Source organism: Hemitrygon akajei, chromosome 26, assembly GCF_048418815.1.
Source record: "Hemitrygon akajei chromosome 26, sHemAka1.3, whole genome shotgun sequence".
NCBI lineage: Eukaryota > Metazoa > Chordata > Chondrichthyes > Myliobatiformes > Dasyatidae > Hemitrygon > Hemitrygon akajei.
In genome coordinates, this window is record NC_133149.1 from 43,294,581 (window position 1) to 43,309,888 (window position 15,308).

Consider the following 15,308-nt stretch of genomic DNA (forward strand, 5'->3'; position numbering starts at 1 on the left):
AAAAAAATCCTTGAGATTCAACGGCTCCAACCCATTACTCCATTTACTCTGTTAACAATATGACAGAAAATTCTATCTCGTTCTGTATGACCATCAGTTTTCTAACCATCAATTCCCAGCTGTTTAGCCTACACTGGGAGTTATTTGGATCATTTATCCTGTAAAATATGATGTGCAAAAATATGTGTTGCTGTGATTTTAATGGTTATCTAGTGGAAATGGAGGAAAGCAGAGAAGCAAGTATTTTTCTCATTTGCAGTCAAGTCAGCCTGAGCTAATTCTATGAAGCTGTATCTCTGTGATCTACTGTTGGTTTTTGGAAAAAGTGCTGATTCAGCTTTTGTCTGTTTGGTCCCAAATGGGAACTACAATAAGTGCAGTAAACAGTGAATTGTCAAGGCATTCAAATTGAAATTGTGAAATTGGCCGAGTTATCACTCAGTAGAAAAATATCATTGACACGTTCTAAAAATTGAGAAATACAGGTCAACAGCTTTCTGCACACCATAAAACAAGGCATGGGTTAAGTGGAATAGACCTTTAACTCAAAACTCAAAAGAAGACATAAATCTGCTGGCTCACCCCAACATATGCCTCTCTGTGTGTTATTGGAATATCCTGGGCCATCTCTGATCACCATATGCTATGTCTCAGAGCTTCTGTTGGCCCATAGAAGTTGGAAAGAATGTCTGTGCAACTTTCTAAATTGAGTTTGGTAATCACACTGCTTGTATGATTCCCTTCAAAATAGAATCATTTATCAGGAGCAAGAGAAAGACAAGGAACTACTGCAGGCGCAGAAATCAAAGGAGGAGTCTGACAAGTTGAACCAGGAGCTAGAAGAGGAAAAGAATCAGATACTCAAAGAAAGGGAGGAGCAGCTTCGTAAACTCAGGCAACAGGAGGAAGTGGAAGCCCAGCAAATTTATCGAGATAAAGAAGAAAAACTCAGGTATAATACTGCGTTTTATTTTAAAGAAGTAAATTCTTGCATGAGACTGCTGGAAAAATGCAAAAGTGGACACATTGCAGTGACAAAGTGCTACAATTTTGGAGGTGCCATTCCTCTACAGGATATCAAGTGACTTTACATATCCCAATGTCAGGTGGTCATTGCATATCCCAAGGTGCTATTTAAGATTGATGGATTTACCCAGCATCCATAAAACCATAAAATAAAGGGGCAGAATTAGGCCATTCAGCCCATTGGATCTGCTCTGTTATTCCATCACGGCTGGTTTAATATCCCTGTCAACCCATTCTCCTGCCTTCCCCCCCCTTAACCTTTGACACCCTTACTAATCAAGAACCCCTCAACCTCCACTTTAAATATACCCAATAATGGCAATGAATTCCACAGATTCACCTTTAGGCTAAAGAAATTCCTCCTCATCTCTGTTTTAATCCACCCAACATTTCTTCATCAATCAATATCAAAAACAGATCAGTTATCCCATTAGATTTTGCTGGATCCAGCCATGTGTAAATTGTTATATTAGTCTATCTAACAGCAGTTGATTAAGGATAATTTCCCTGCAGGGATATTCATAAGGGTCAGTCAGGATACAAATTTTATACTCAATAATGGAGAGTAAATCAGACCAAGTATAATGCTGTCATTCTTGTCTCGTTCCCAGTGGCTGGGTTAAGTTGCTTTTGGCCAAGAACTTTCGGTAATTAATTGACATAGGAAGATAGAGAAGCAAATGTGATTTTAAAAAATATTAGTAAAAATTGCAGGAATAATCTTGGGGATTCATCTTCAATGTACATAATTTGTAACAATATTCTCTTGGTCAGAGAAGTGACACCCGAGTACACAACTTGTAACTTGCCCCACCACTTCATTGTTGAAGGGTGTTAAAGGTTAGAGGGAGAAGACAGGAGAAAGGGTTGAGAGGAATAATAAATCAGTCATAATGGGATGGCAGAGCAGACTTGATAGATCGAGTGGCATTATTCTGCTACTATGTCTTATGGTCTTATGAAAGTTGCCTCCCGGTTCAGCCTTGAGCAACCGACAAGTCAGTATAACTGTCTGTTTACTGCCATTGTACACAGCCTAAGAATTGGCAAAGATACGGAGTGGCCGTCTATGAAAACAATTTCCTGAGACTTATTCTATTAAACGATGTGTCTAAGCTATTTGACCACAGAAATGACAGAAACTCAGTAGTTTTTTTATTTCCAATGTTCAAGGTTACTAAAAGAAAAACTCAGGATTGAGTGGGAGGAAGAAGAGGCACGACTAAAAGAGGAGCAGGGCAGTATATTGCTCAAACTCCGAGACCAGGTTAAAATGGAAATGGAGACAACAGAGAAAGAAATTGGGTAAGTGCTGCCAGAAAAGATAAATTGGATAAAAAGTCCTCAGTGCCCTTGTAAATTGGGTTAATTACATTTTTCTACCCACCCACCCAAAGAAAAATTGAAGCTCAAATAAGCTACAAAGAATGATGAAAATCTGAATTAAAAACAGAAAAAGCTGAAAATACACAGAAAGTCAGGTAGTGCCAATAGAGTAAGAAAAGAGTTAACACTTCAGGTCAATAACCTTTCAAGTGTTTTTAAATAACTTTGATCATTTATTTATAGTTCAGTAGCTACATAATGAGTCTTTGTAACTTGTGAAGAAATTAGTGTAGACTTTGGCATCCGTGCCTTTTTTTTTACAATGACATGGACACACATTAACTGCCACAGAACAGTTGATTACTGAAGTCTCACTTCTTCCACACAACCACCTTGTTATCATATGGAAAATTGCCGTAGGGCACTGAGCTTGCTAGACTTATTCAGCTCTATTCTTTTCTACTCCCAGACTTGCCTTATGAATTTAGTACTTTGTAAATTGGAGAGAGAAGAGTAAAATACTAGATTTTTTGTCCATATTAGCGTTAGCCTCCTTTCTCCTCTTGACAATATACGCAGAACCATATCCATATTTCAGGGTATTAAATTCAATTAGGCCAACAAGAATTATGTGAAAGAGTAATTAGAAAAGTGTTGTTGTTGCTTTCCTTTAACCAAAATGTAATGCAGAAGGCTTATTTACATCTTGCATGGGTGTCATTAGATGAGTTTTCATTCTTTAAACTGCCCATTGTAAAGAATGTTCCTTTATCGATAACCAGTCATTGAGAATGTAGCATTTTTAATGACTAAACAGAAATAAACATTCTGCCCATTTCAGAAGTAAGCTTCTTTGAAATTACAAAATTAATTTGTTAATTTAATAGCTAATCCTATCAAAACTTAGTGCATGTTGCATTATATTTGAAATTGGATATTTAATATTCTTCCCATTATGTCAAATTTATTTGGAGCATAAAAAGTGAAAATCATCACAGCCCTAATTAAAAAAGTATTGCACAATGTCTTTTATTGATGAATGCAATGCAGAATTAAAATTCTATTTCAGAAACTGTTTCATCTGTTCAAATAGGTTTTACTTTTGTTTAAGAAAAACTAAATTAAAACTCTTAATAAGCACTGCAGTTTGATAATATTCTCAGCCTATATTTAAATTATATATAAATATATTATTATATATTTAATATATTATAGGTTATATATTTTATAATGCTGTTTGATATGTCAGGTAATATTGTTTTTACTGCACTCCAGGGCTGAGAAGGAAGCCAGGCTCGTACAGCTCAAAGCAGAACTAAAATCATTTTTAGCAACTGAGCAACAAAACTTAAAGGCTGAAAAGTGTGCAATTGTGGAGCAGATAAGGAAAGAGATGGACAAAACCTTAGAGGAAGAGAAGATTCAGCTGGAAGAGAAAAAAGAAGAGGCTCTGAGTGAGCTAAGGGAAAAGCTACAAAAAGAAACAGAAGAGGTATGCCTCTGCTCTTTTAACAATCGGTAATACTGATCCTTCTCCATGGAAAGGTAACTTCTCAAGCAATGCTGAACATTACGTGACTGGATTTATTCCACTGCATCTTTACAACTTGCTCATCTCCAATCCAAGAGGACAAATAGACCATTATGAAACAAAAACGTGATGCTGTTTACTTAAATGTTAAACTCAGCAGCTGAAAGAAGCTCCCAAGTTTGCACATAATGTTAGTTAGATTTTTGCAGTGTAATAATAATGTCTGTGTAGAAATTACTTGATTCTTTTACATGAACATCCAAGCTAATAGAATTAGTTGCTTTGTGAGTGCGATATGTGCTTGAAGGTAGTGGCATCATTGAAAAATGCATCAAACGATTTGATATTAAATCCAAAAGCTGCTTCTATTTTATACATTTTACATCTCACTTATTTTGAGTCTGTGATGTCTTTGGCTTCCTTCAACTAGATTATACCTTCCATTAGGAATATATTGTATGAAATAAGAGCTTGGTTAAATTTGTAATATCTTGAAGGAAACATTGGGGGTTGGGGAGGGAATGCAGTCCAGCAGCTGCTTAACTACTTGTTGCTATTAATTCCATTAAATTCAAAGGAAGAATTAAGAAAACTTACTGGGAAAACCTCAACCTGTAATTCTTGATTACATGTTTAGTCCATTGTTATTGGGATTTCACCTTTAAAAATGGGAAAGTTTTGACTTCTGCAGGACCCAAACCTCATTCAGGAATCCATTCTAGATCACTGCAATAGAACCGTCTTTGATACAACCCATTTCAGTTAAATGCCTTATCAGTTAGTATTTCTCAGTTAGAAGCTGTTTTTATCTTAGTCGTGATCAATATGTATAAGTACAGTCATTTCATTTCAGGGTCATACAAAATGTACACAGAAGCAGAGCATTTGGCCCATCATGTCAGTGCTGTCAATAAAGAATTATCCAACCTACTCCCATCTTCAAGCACTTGTTCCATAGCTCTTCAGATCACAGTTGTTCAAGCACACATATGCGCATACTATACAAATGTGCTGATGGTTCCTGCTGCTACCACTTTCAAATAATGAATTCCTGTCTCCTCTATCAAGGGAAAAAAGTTGCATATTCTTCATTTTTTCTAGGCCCCTTGCAATATTATTTACCTCAGTTAAATCTCTTCTCTACCTTGTCTATTGTATTTAAAAAGGTGCGCTGTGGTCGAACAAGTGTGCACGATTTTAGCATAATCGCCCTGTTCTTATTGTCTGGCCCCTAGATAATGAAGGAGAGCATCACATGTGCTGTTAAGCACAATATTGACCTTTAAGAATATGTGGATGTGCACTCCATCTCTTTGTTCTTCCACACCACTCAGTATCCTGCAACTTACTGTATATTGCTTTGCCTTGTACTTCTCTGAGTTGCTTCATTTGCCATTATTTCCTAGCTGACCAGACAATCTGTACTTGCTGCAGTCCCAAGGCTTTCCTCTTCACTTTCAACCACATGGCCAGTTTTAATTTGCATCTGTAATGCATGTTATCCCACTGGTTATTACCTTTCAATCACAGAAGTACTTGCCTGAATATTTGGAACGGGTGTAGGACATTCATCCCTTTAAGTCTACTCCACCATTCAACAAATCGTGACAGATCATTTACCATAGCTTGACTTTCCTGCATTATTCCGTATCTTTTCATCCCCTTAATACCTAAAACCTGAGTCAGCACCACATTCTTGAGTGAAGAAATGTATTCTCACCTTGAATGGTCAACTCTTATTTGGAGACATTGACTTTTAATTCTAGACACCCCATCAGGGGAATCATTTTCCCTTCGTCTTTCCTGGTGAAGCCCTGTTAAAATTGTGTATATCTCAATGAGAGCATTTTTCACTTTTTTAAATCTTAAAGAGCATGGGTTTAATCTGTGCTCAGGACAAGCCCACCATCCTAGAAATCATTTTTGTGAACCTTCATTCCACTTCTAATACAAGTATATCCTTCCTTAGGGAAGCCACCCTGTATACAATAATCCACATGTTCTCTCACTATTACCCTATATAATTCCATTGAGATGGCCTTTACCCAATCATTCCACTCACATCTTATAATAAAAATACTATATGCTTTAATATTATTCCTGCTTTCTATTTTGTGATCATTGCCCATTCCAGGTGTTATTCTGGATCCAATTTGAAGCCTGCACTTGGTGCAGTGAGTGTCATCAGATGAGGGACCTTGAGTGCTGTGCTTTGGATGTTGGGCAGCCAATGACCTGCAGTCTGTCTGTGAGGTCGAACAGTCACCATGTACCTCGAGTGCAGTCAGAGAGGGAGCAAAAAGCATAAAAAACAATGTCCAGGGAATGGGCATAGCTGTACCTAATCTTAAAATGCTAAGGAGTAGAGTATGTAAGACAGATGAATTAGAAGCATGGACATGTGAAAGTACAATGTTTGAGTTACCATCTAAAACTTGACTTAAAGAAAGGCAGTAACCAAGGATCAACTTGATTACTTGACTTGACTGGTTACAGGGTTTTCTCATAAAGAGAGTGAAAGGAATAAAAGAAGGAGAGGAAATGTTGATTAAAAAACATTTACAGTTATGGAAAGTATTAAGTTAGGTCATCCAATAGGTTGAACTAAAGATCAAAATGACCATAACTTTGGGAGTGTTCAGTAAACCTTCAAACCATGTGAGGGCAAGAGCGGGCAGTTAGTTCAGCAATCCCTAAACGAATCTTGTTCTTTTACAAATGTACATTTTTGAAGCCAACATTTCCCTGCAGAGAGCAATCATGGCTAAGACCATTGCACCATGGGTTGCTCATCTGTTTACAAAATGAAGGGAAAAATCAAGAGTCATAGTTACAGGGGATTCAATAGTTCAAAAAGCAGGCAAGCACATCTACAGTCACCGATGTCAGTGCCTCCTTGGTGCCAGGATCATAGATATTAAAGATTAGCTTTATTTGTCACATGTATATCAAAGCATACAGCAAAATGCATCATCTATGTCAACAACCAACACAGTTCGAGGATTGTGCTAGAGGCAGCCTGCAAGTGTCGCCATGCTTTTGGTGCCAACAATTTACCAACCTTAACCCATACATCTTTGGAATGTGGGAGGAAACCGTAGCACCCAGAGGAAACCCATACGGTTAAAGGGAGAACATACAAACTCCTTACAGACAGCAGTGGGAACTGAATGCTGATTGCAGTCACTGGCCCTGTAAAGCATTACACTAACTGCTACACTACCATTCTGGAAATGGAAGTTAAATAGCCAAAGCTCATAGTCATATCAGTACTGATGGAATAGGTAGAAAAATGCATGAAGGTCCTGGAGACATCTTAACCAGTTAGGAAAGAGATTGAGCAAAACTTCAAAGTTATTAATCTGTGGATTATTCCCAGTGAATAGAAAGAGGAACATTGTGCAAATGACTGCATATCTGGAGAGGTGGTACAGGAAGGAAAGATTTAGATTACTGAGGCATTGGGACATGTTCGCGCAAAGGTCAGGGATGTGGATTTGGTCTCAGCAGACTCGAGGCTAACGTTGTCACAGGCAATTTTTCTTCTGTTGTTTAAAATAACTGAGAATGGAGGGCTGAGCAGATTCAGAAGGAAGGCGAGCACCTCTAGAAATAACAGGCAGAAAGTTAGTGATACCTTAGCACTGGGTGGCACAGCTAGCGTAGCAGTTAGCACAATGCTTTACAGCACCAGTGATCCGGGTTCAAACCTGCTGTTGTCTGTAAAGTGCTTGTATGTTCTCCCCGTGACCACGAGGATTTCCTCTCATTCCAAAGATGCATGGGTTAGGGTTAGTAAGCTGTGGGTATGCTATGTTGGCTCCAAAAGCAGGGTGACTCTTGTGGGCTGCGCTATCACATCCTTGGACTGTGTTGGTTGTTAATATATACAGCGTATTTTATTGAATGTTTTGATGTACATGTGACAAATTCATCTTTAAAAAATGTTTAGGTAATGGACAAGGAGTCTGATTGTGCTTAATGCAAGAAACAGAGTGCGTAAGGCAAATGAGTTTGGAGCCTAGACTTGTGCAAGTAGGTGGTATTTCTTATGAAAGCATGGCTTAAAGAGGGGTAGTAATACCAACTTAGTACTCTTGGTTACATGGTTTTCAAATGAGCTAGAAATAGAAGAATAAAAGAAAGGTGATTGCTGATCAAAGAAATATTTATAGCCATGGAAAGTGATGTTATATCATGAAATGAGGCAAATGGATTGCAATAAAGAACAAAAAGAAGGCAGTTACTCTGTTGGGAGTTTTCTATCAAGTAGTATGAGGGAGATTTAAAAAAAAGATTTGTAGCCAAGTTTCTGGTATGTTCAAACGACTAGGACAATAATATTAGTAGATTTTAATACCCTTCTGTAAACTGGGATACCATCACAGTAGATATTAAAGAGGGTCAAAATTACATCCTGGAGAATCTTTTAAGTCTGCATGAGGCAAACCCAACAAGAGAGGGTGCAACTTTAGTTTTAGGGAATATAGCTGGGCAGATAAAAGGACTTTCTCAAGCAAGGGTTCCCAACTTGTTGGTCCATAAACTCCTTGCTTAATGGTATTGGTCCTTGGCATAAGAATGGTCAGGAAACCCTAATCTAAAGGGACAGCACTTTTGTAGCAGTGATTATCATTTGTCTAGATTTAGCAGTAATGGAAAAGGACAACAATAAACTTGGAATAAAAAGTTCCAAACTGGGCCAAGGCCAATTTTTCTAGACTTAAAGAATGCATTAGTGGTGTCATGTATAAGTTGGAATTTCTTTTTTTTTGTAACTTTATTTCTTCTGTAGGAACTGGAGCTACTCAAGAACAAACACTCAACTGACCTTCAGGAGCTGACAAAGACAGCTGATGAAAAGCATCAAAAAGTGAGTTAATAAAAGAAAGAATATGAATTGTTAAAAGTTCAGAAGAATAAATGTTTCCATTAAAAGAATCAATTCACAATCCCTACTGCAGATGATGGGAGGTTAATTGAATCTGTAAACCTACTTAACGTCAGCTAAGATGAATTTCTCCACATGAATCTTTATTTCATCGCAGTCCAAGTACTTATAGTGTCCTAAGAAGTAAATCCCAGGGTGATCAGATGGAAGGGATCCTATTGTGCATCAAAAATAATGATGCAAGAGCTGTTAATACTCAGTATACATCACAGAACTTCTCAAGATAATTTCTTTCCGTTGCATTTCTGTATGTCAGTGTATTTCTTTTACTTTCACAGAGGATTATTTTCTTTTCTTAGAGTGGTAGAGTGTCATGGAGTCATAGAGCACTACAGCACAGAAACAGGCTGTTTAACCTATCTCAGGGGTCACCAACCTTTTTTGCACCGCGGACCGGTTTAATATTGACAATATCATTGCGGACCGGCTGACGGGAGTGGGGGGTGGTGAGGAGGGGTGGGTGTTAATCACGACCGGAATATAGGTGATAAGTCAACTATAAGTCACTTATAAATGGCTAATACACTCAATAGTTTTGTTTCTAAAAGGGTTTATCTAATGAATTTAATATTAAATACACAGAAATACACAGCGCATATTTTCCTCATATGAACATATAAAATTATTGCAACACGCCAGTGAGAGGACAAGGTAAGGGCCGGAGGTCCCAGTGCTGGGGCCATGGCGGTCGCAGTCCAGAGAGAGTGACCGACTGAGCGAGGAGTATGACAGGGCGCATGCCAGCCCCCCCCCCCCCCCCCCCCCCCCCCCCCGTCGTTGGCCGGTCCGCAAGAATATTGTCAATATTAAACCGGTCCGTGATATACAAATCATATCGTTTCCTCACGTCCCGGTAGCACATGCTTTGCGGCCCTGTGGTTGGGGACCACTGACCTATCTAGTCCATGCCAAACTATTATTCTGCCTAGTCCCATCGACCTGCACCTGCCATACCTTACCATCCATATACATTCAAACTTCTCTTAAATGTTGAAATCAAACCCACATCCATCACTTTAGCTGGTAGCTTGTTCCACAGTCTCGCAACCCTCTGATTGAAGACTTTCTACCCCAGGTTCTCCTTGCCATTCTTGCTTCTTCCCAAATCATGTTCCAAACCAAGCCAAAGGGGGTAACCTATCAATTCTGTCCCCGTACATCATGGAAAATGGGTGAAGTGTACTAGAGTGATAGAATATCCCACCTCATCCACAGATCATTCCCTACACTCAGTAGAGATAGGAGTTTCTCTTCAAACTGTTCTCAGAATAGCACAGTTTAAATTAGGATTATAACTATCAATGCCTCAGGTACTGTGAATTGATCTGCCTTTCAGGTATCATATTGATGCCTGCAGCCATTTCTAAATAGTTAATGATTGTAAATACACCAGTCTTGTCAAGTATAAGTTGTTTGGCAACTCTCAACTATGTTTTGGGTTGTGGGCTTTAGTATGTAATGCATAATATATGGAGATGGTGTAATACTGAGAGAATCCTGCATAATTTCAGTTGCCATTTTAAGCAAAGAACCGCGCCACCCTCTCATGCAGATTTAAAAGATCAATCGTGTTTTCTTAAAGGCGAATGCAGAAGTTCTTCTTGTTTGTTGAGGAGAAATAATTTTGGCATTGTCACCTTGCTGTTTGTAGGACCATTCTGCTTTTAAATTGATCGCTGCACTTCCTACCATACAATGGTGACTTCCTTACTTCATTGGCAGACATTTAAGACATCGCGAAGTCATGAAATGCGACAGAAATAAACCCTTTTTCTTTAGAGCATTTACATAAGTTAGTTGAAGTCTTAAATAGGAACAATGGGAAGTTGAAATTTATAGTATTCCTAACTAAGTAGGGGATTGCACTAAGGTATAACTAAGCAGGCTTGTAGCACCAGTGGATAAATTCCATTAAATTCAGCATAATGTAATCTAGCATGTGGCCTCTCTGGAGAATGGATATCTGTTACGTGTTAAGTAGGGATCCGTGCACAATCCTGATTTGATGGAGACAGATGTGAGAGCGTGGAAGAACATTTGGAGAAACTTCTGAAATGCCCACTTCGCTGCCGCTGCTACTGTGCGGTTCAGAATCTCCGGAGGAGAAGGCCTCCGAGACCTTGGCTTTGCTTGTTTCGGCGGCCGGGACGAGGTCGAAGGCACTCGGGCGGCTGTATCGGAGGGTCTGGTCGGAGGTTCGAAGTTTTCGGACGGACTCAGAGTCTGCTGTGGTTGGGTGCTTCCAAGGCATCAGTTGTCGGTGCCTGGAAGTTTATGACAGGGAGAGTTTCCCCATTTTTGCTGCCTGAGATTGGGGACTATCGGAGTCAATCGGGACTTGAGACTTTTTTTAACCGTGCCCATGGTCTGCTCTTTATTAAATTATGGTATTGCATTGCACTGCTGTAACTATATGTTATAATTATGTGGTTTTGTCAGTGTGAGTCTTTGGTTTGTCCTTTTTTTTGTGATATCACTCTGGAGGAACATTGTATAATTTCCTAATGCATGTATGCATTTCTAAATGACAATAAACGAGGACTGAGTGTCCTCATAATGTAATCTAATCTAAAATCTAGTGCTCTGTTTCTCATCGGAAGAATAAGGGAACCCATGTTCTTTGGAAGACAAGAAACTAAGTGTGATGCAGGAGCAAAGAAATTGGGAATATTTGATAAGAAAAAGTGTGCACTGTATTCATTTCCAGCATTCATTTCAAAAATAAAATCTCAAACTTCTGCGGAATCAAAGTTCAAAGTAAATGTATTCTCAAAGTGCATGTATGTCAACATATACAGCCCTGAGGTTCATTTTCTCGCAGGTATACTCAGTAAGACCATATCAATTTGGATGTTCAACCTGTGTGCAAAAGACAACAAACTGTGCAAATACAAAAGAAAGAAATAATAATAAATAAATAAGCAATAAATATCGAGAACGTGAGATGAAGGCGCCAGAAGAAGATGGCATCCGCAAACAAAGCGGCCAAGAGCAAGGTCCTCCAGACGGTTCATGAAACTACTTCTTTCATTTCTTTTAGATATTTTTCTTTCAAATGTGGTTCTGCTACTGTTACAGCCTGGGATCTACAGTGTGATGGTGTGTTTTTGGGACAATTGAGCAATCTGGCGCTTTGCTGTCTCTAAGGGGGTTGCATGAAGCATCCAGCCTTGAGGCTTTTTTTTCTCTCTCCCTCTCTTGCTCTCCCTCTCTTGCTCTCTCTCTCTTTCTCTCTCCCCCCTCCCCCTTCCTCCCTCCTATGATGTGTTTCTGGTCACTTTTTTGTTGTCGCTTCTTTGGGTGACTCTAAATCAGGGTGGTCTGCAGATAACAAACACTGAGCTGAACTAAATATGCCTGGACCCTTTCCATTTTGTGTTTTATATTTTGTGTTTTTTGCTTATTTTTTGAAGTGGTTATCCCCTTTGGTTCAATAGCCTTATGTGTGAGGAGTAATAACTGCTCCTGAACCTGGTGGTGTGAGTCCTGTACCTTCTTCCTGATGGCAGCAGTGAGGAGAGAGAATGACCTGGGTGGTGGCCATCCCTGATGATAGATGCTGCTTTCCTGTGACAATGCTTGATGTATTTTCCATTCAAGGACATTGGTGCTTCTGTACAGGCTGTGATGCAGACTGTCAATATACTCTCCACCACACATCAAGAGAAATTTGTCAAAGATTTAGAAATCATTGCAAACTCCTGAGGAAATAGAAGCGCTGTGATGTTTTCTTCTTAATTGCACTTGTGTGTTGGGTTCAGGACAGGTCCTCTGAAATGATAACACTGAGGAATTTGAAGTTGCTGATCCTCTTCACCCTCTGATCCTCTTCACCCTCTGATCCCCAGATGAGGACTGGCTCATGGACCTCTGGTTTCCTCCTTTTGAAGTCAATAATCAGCTCCCTGGTCTTGCTGATATTGAATGAGAGGTTGTTATTGAGTCACCACTCAGCCAGATTTTCAGTCTCTCTCCTATATGCTGATTTGCCACCACCTATGATTCAGCCTACGACAGTGGTGTTGTCAGCAAACTTAAATATGGAATTGGAGCTCTGCTTAGCCTCACAGTCATAAGCATAAGGCGAGTAGCAGGGGGCTAAGCACACAGCCTTGTGGTGCACCTGAGCTGATGGTGATTGTGGAGATGAGGTTGTTGCCAATCTGAACTGACTGGGGTCTGCAAGTGAGGAAATCAAGGATCCAATTAGACAAGGAGGTACTGAGGCCAAGGTCTTGAAGCTTATTGATTAGTTTTGAGGAGATGATGGTATTGAATATGAAGCTGTAGCCAATAAAGAGCATCCTAATGTATGTATCTTTGCTGTCCAGATGTTCCAGGGTTGCCAGGGTTGAGTGAAGAGCCAATGAGATAGATGGCATCTGCTGTGGACCTGTTATGCTGATAGGCATATTGGAGCGGATCCAAGTCACCTCTCTGGCAGGTGTTGATATGTTTCATCACCAACCTCTCAAAACACTTAATCACTGTGGATGTAATTGCTACTGGATGATAGTCATTGAAGCAGATCACCACATTCTTCTGAAACACCAGGATAGTTGAAGACTGCTTGAAGCAAGTGGGTACCTCAGACTGCCAAAGTAAAATGTTAAAGATCTCAGTGAACACTCCAGCCAGTTGATTAGCACAAGTCTTCAGTATTCGGCCAGTTACCCCATCTGGGCCAGATGCATTTTGTGGGTTCACCCCCCTGAAGGCTGCTCGCATGTCACCACAGAGACTGAAATCACAGGATTATCAGGGGCTGTGGGAGTTTGTGATGGTTCCTCCATGTTTTAGTGGTCAAACCAAGCACAGAAGGCATTGAGCTCATCTGGAAGCGAAACACTTTTGCTGCCTATGTTGCTTGATTTTACTTCATTAGAGGTGATGGCATTCAAGCCTTCTACAACTGTTGAGCATCCTTCGTTGATTCAACTTTAGTCCAGAATTGCCACTTTGCCCATAAGGTGGCTTCCTGGGGGTTGTACCAGACTGCTTGTAACTTCCTTGGTCACCAGACTTGAATGCTTCGAATCTCGCCCTCAGCAGATTGAGGATCTCATGGTTCATCCAGGGCTTCCGGTTGGGGAAGATTCTGAATGATTTTATGGGACACACTCATCCACAATTGTTTTAATAAAGTCCATGACAACCGTGGTGTGTTCATTCAGATCCACAGATGAGTCCTTGAACATGGCTCGATCTAGTGACTTAAAACGATCCCATAGCCGCTCTTCTGCCTCCCGCGATCACCTTCCCAATCTCTGGAGCTTTGCTCTTTAGCCTCTGCCTGTGCAGATAGGGGAAGGACAGCCAAGTGATCCCATTTACCAAAATGCGGTCTGGACAAGGAACAATAAGTATTCCTCATCTTTGTATAACAGTGGTCTAGTATTTTGGGACTTCTGATGCTACAGGTTATATGCTGATAGTAATTGGACAGGGATTTCTTTAAACAAGCATGGTTGAAGTCCCTGACTATGATTTGAAATGCTTTGGGATGAACTGCTTCTTGTTTGGAGATGGCATCATGCAGTATCTCAAACATTTGATTATAGTCGGCTGGTGGTGGTATGTAAACTGTGGTCAGGATCATGGAGGAGAACTTCCCAGGTAAGTAGAACGGACAGCATTTGATCATTAAGTGTTCAAGGTTGAGGGAACATGAGTCTGACAAAACCACCACATCAGAGCATCACCAAGAGTTTATCATGAAACACACACCTTCACCTTTAGCCTTTTCCAAAACTTGGCCAGACTGTAGTTGGAGTAACTGCATTCTGGAATGGTTCCGGAAAACTGGAAAATTGCAAATGTCACTCCACTCTTCAAGATGGGAGAGAGATAGAAGAAAGGAAATTATAGGTCAATTAGTCTGACCTCAGTGGATAGGAAGATGTTGGAGTTGATTATTAAGGGTATGGTCTCAGGGTACTTGGAGGGACAAGATAAAATGGGCCATAGTCAGCATGGTTTCCTCAAGGGAAAATCTTGCCTGACAAACCTGTTGGAATTCTTTGAAGAAGTAACAAGCAGGAGAAACAAAGGAGAATCGGTTGATGTTGTGTACTTGGATTTTCAGAAGGCCTTTGACAAGATGCCACACATGTGGCTGCTTAACAAGCTACAAGCCCATGGTATTATAGGAAAGGTACTGGCATGGATAAAGCAGTGGTTGATTGGCAGGAGGCAAAGAGTGGGAATAAAGGAAGTCTTTTCTGGTTGGCTGCTGGTGATTAGTGGTGTTCCACAGGAGCTTGTGTTGGGACCGATTCATTTTACATTATATGTCAATGATTTGGATGATGGAATTGATAGCTCTGTTACAAAGTTTGCAAATGACATGAAGGTAGGTGGAGGGGCAGTTAGTTTTGAGAGAATAGTGAGGTTACAGAAGGACAGATTAGGAGAATGTGCAAAGAAGTGGCAGATGGAATACAATGTCAGGATGTGTATGGTCATGCAGTTTGG

The 15,308-nt window shown here is 40.0% G+C and overlaps 1 protein-coding gene across 9 annotated transcripts in view; it reads left to right on the forward strand.

The window, feature by feature from the left end:
- LOC140716930 (centrosomal protein of 164 kDa-like) overlaps nt 1-15,308 on the forward strand; it is a 265,508-nt gene that overhangs the window by 187,128 nt on the left and 63,072 nt on the right. For all 9 annotated transcript variants that reach the window (XR_012096388.1, XM_073030055.1, XM_073030054.1 and 6 more), the window contains 4 exons: nt 752-952; nt 2,200-2,331; nt 3,628-3,844; nt 8,679-8,756. Coding sequence is in view for 8 of the 9 variants with exons in the window: in XM_073030055.1 (XP_072886156.1) it covers nt 752-952; nt 2,200-2,331; nt 3,628-3,844; nt 8,679-8,756 (628 nt within the window). In the remaining variant the exon portion in view is untranslated. The remainder of the gene's footprint in view (nt 1-751; nt 953-2,199; nt 2,332-3,627; nt 3,845-8,678; nt 8,757-15,308) is intronic.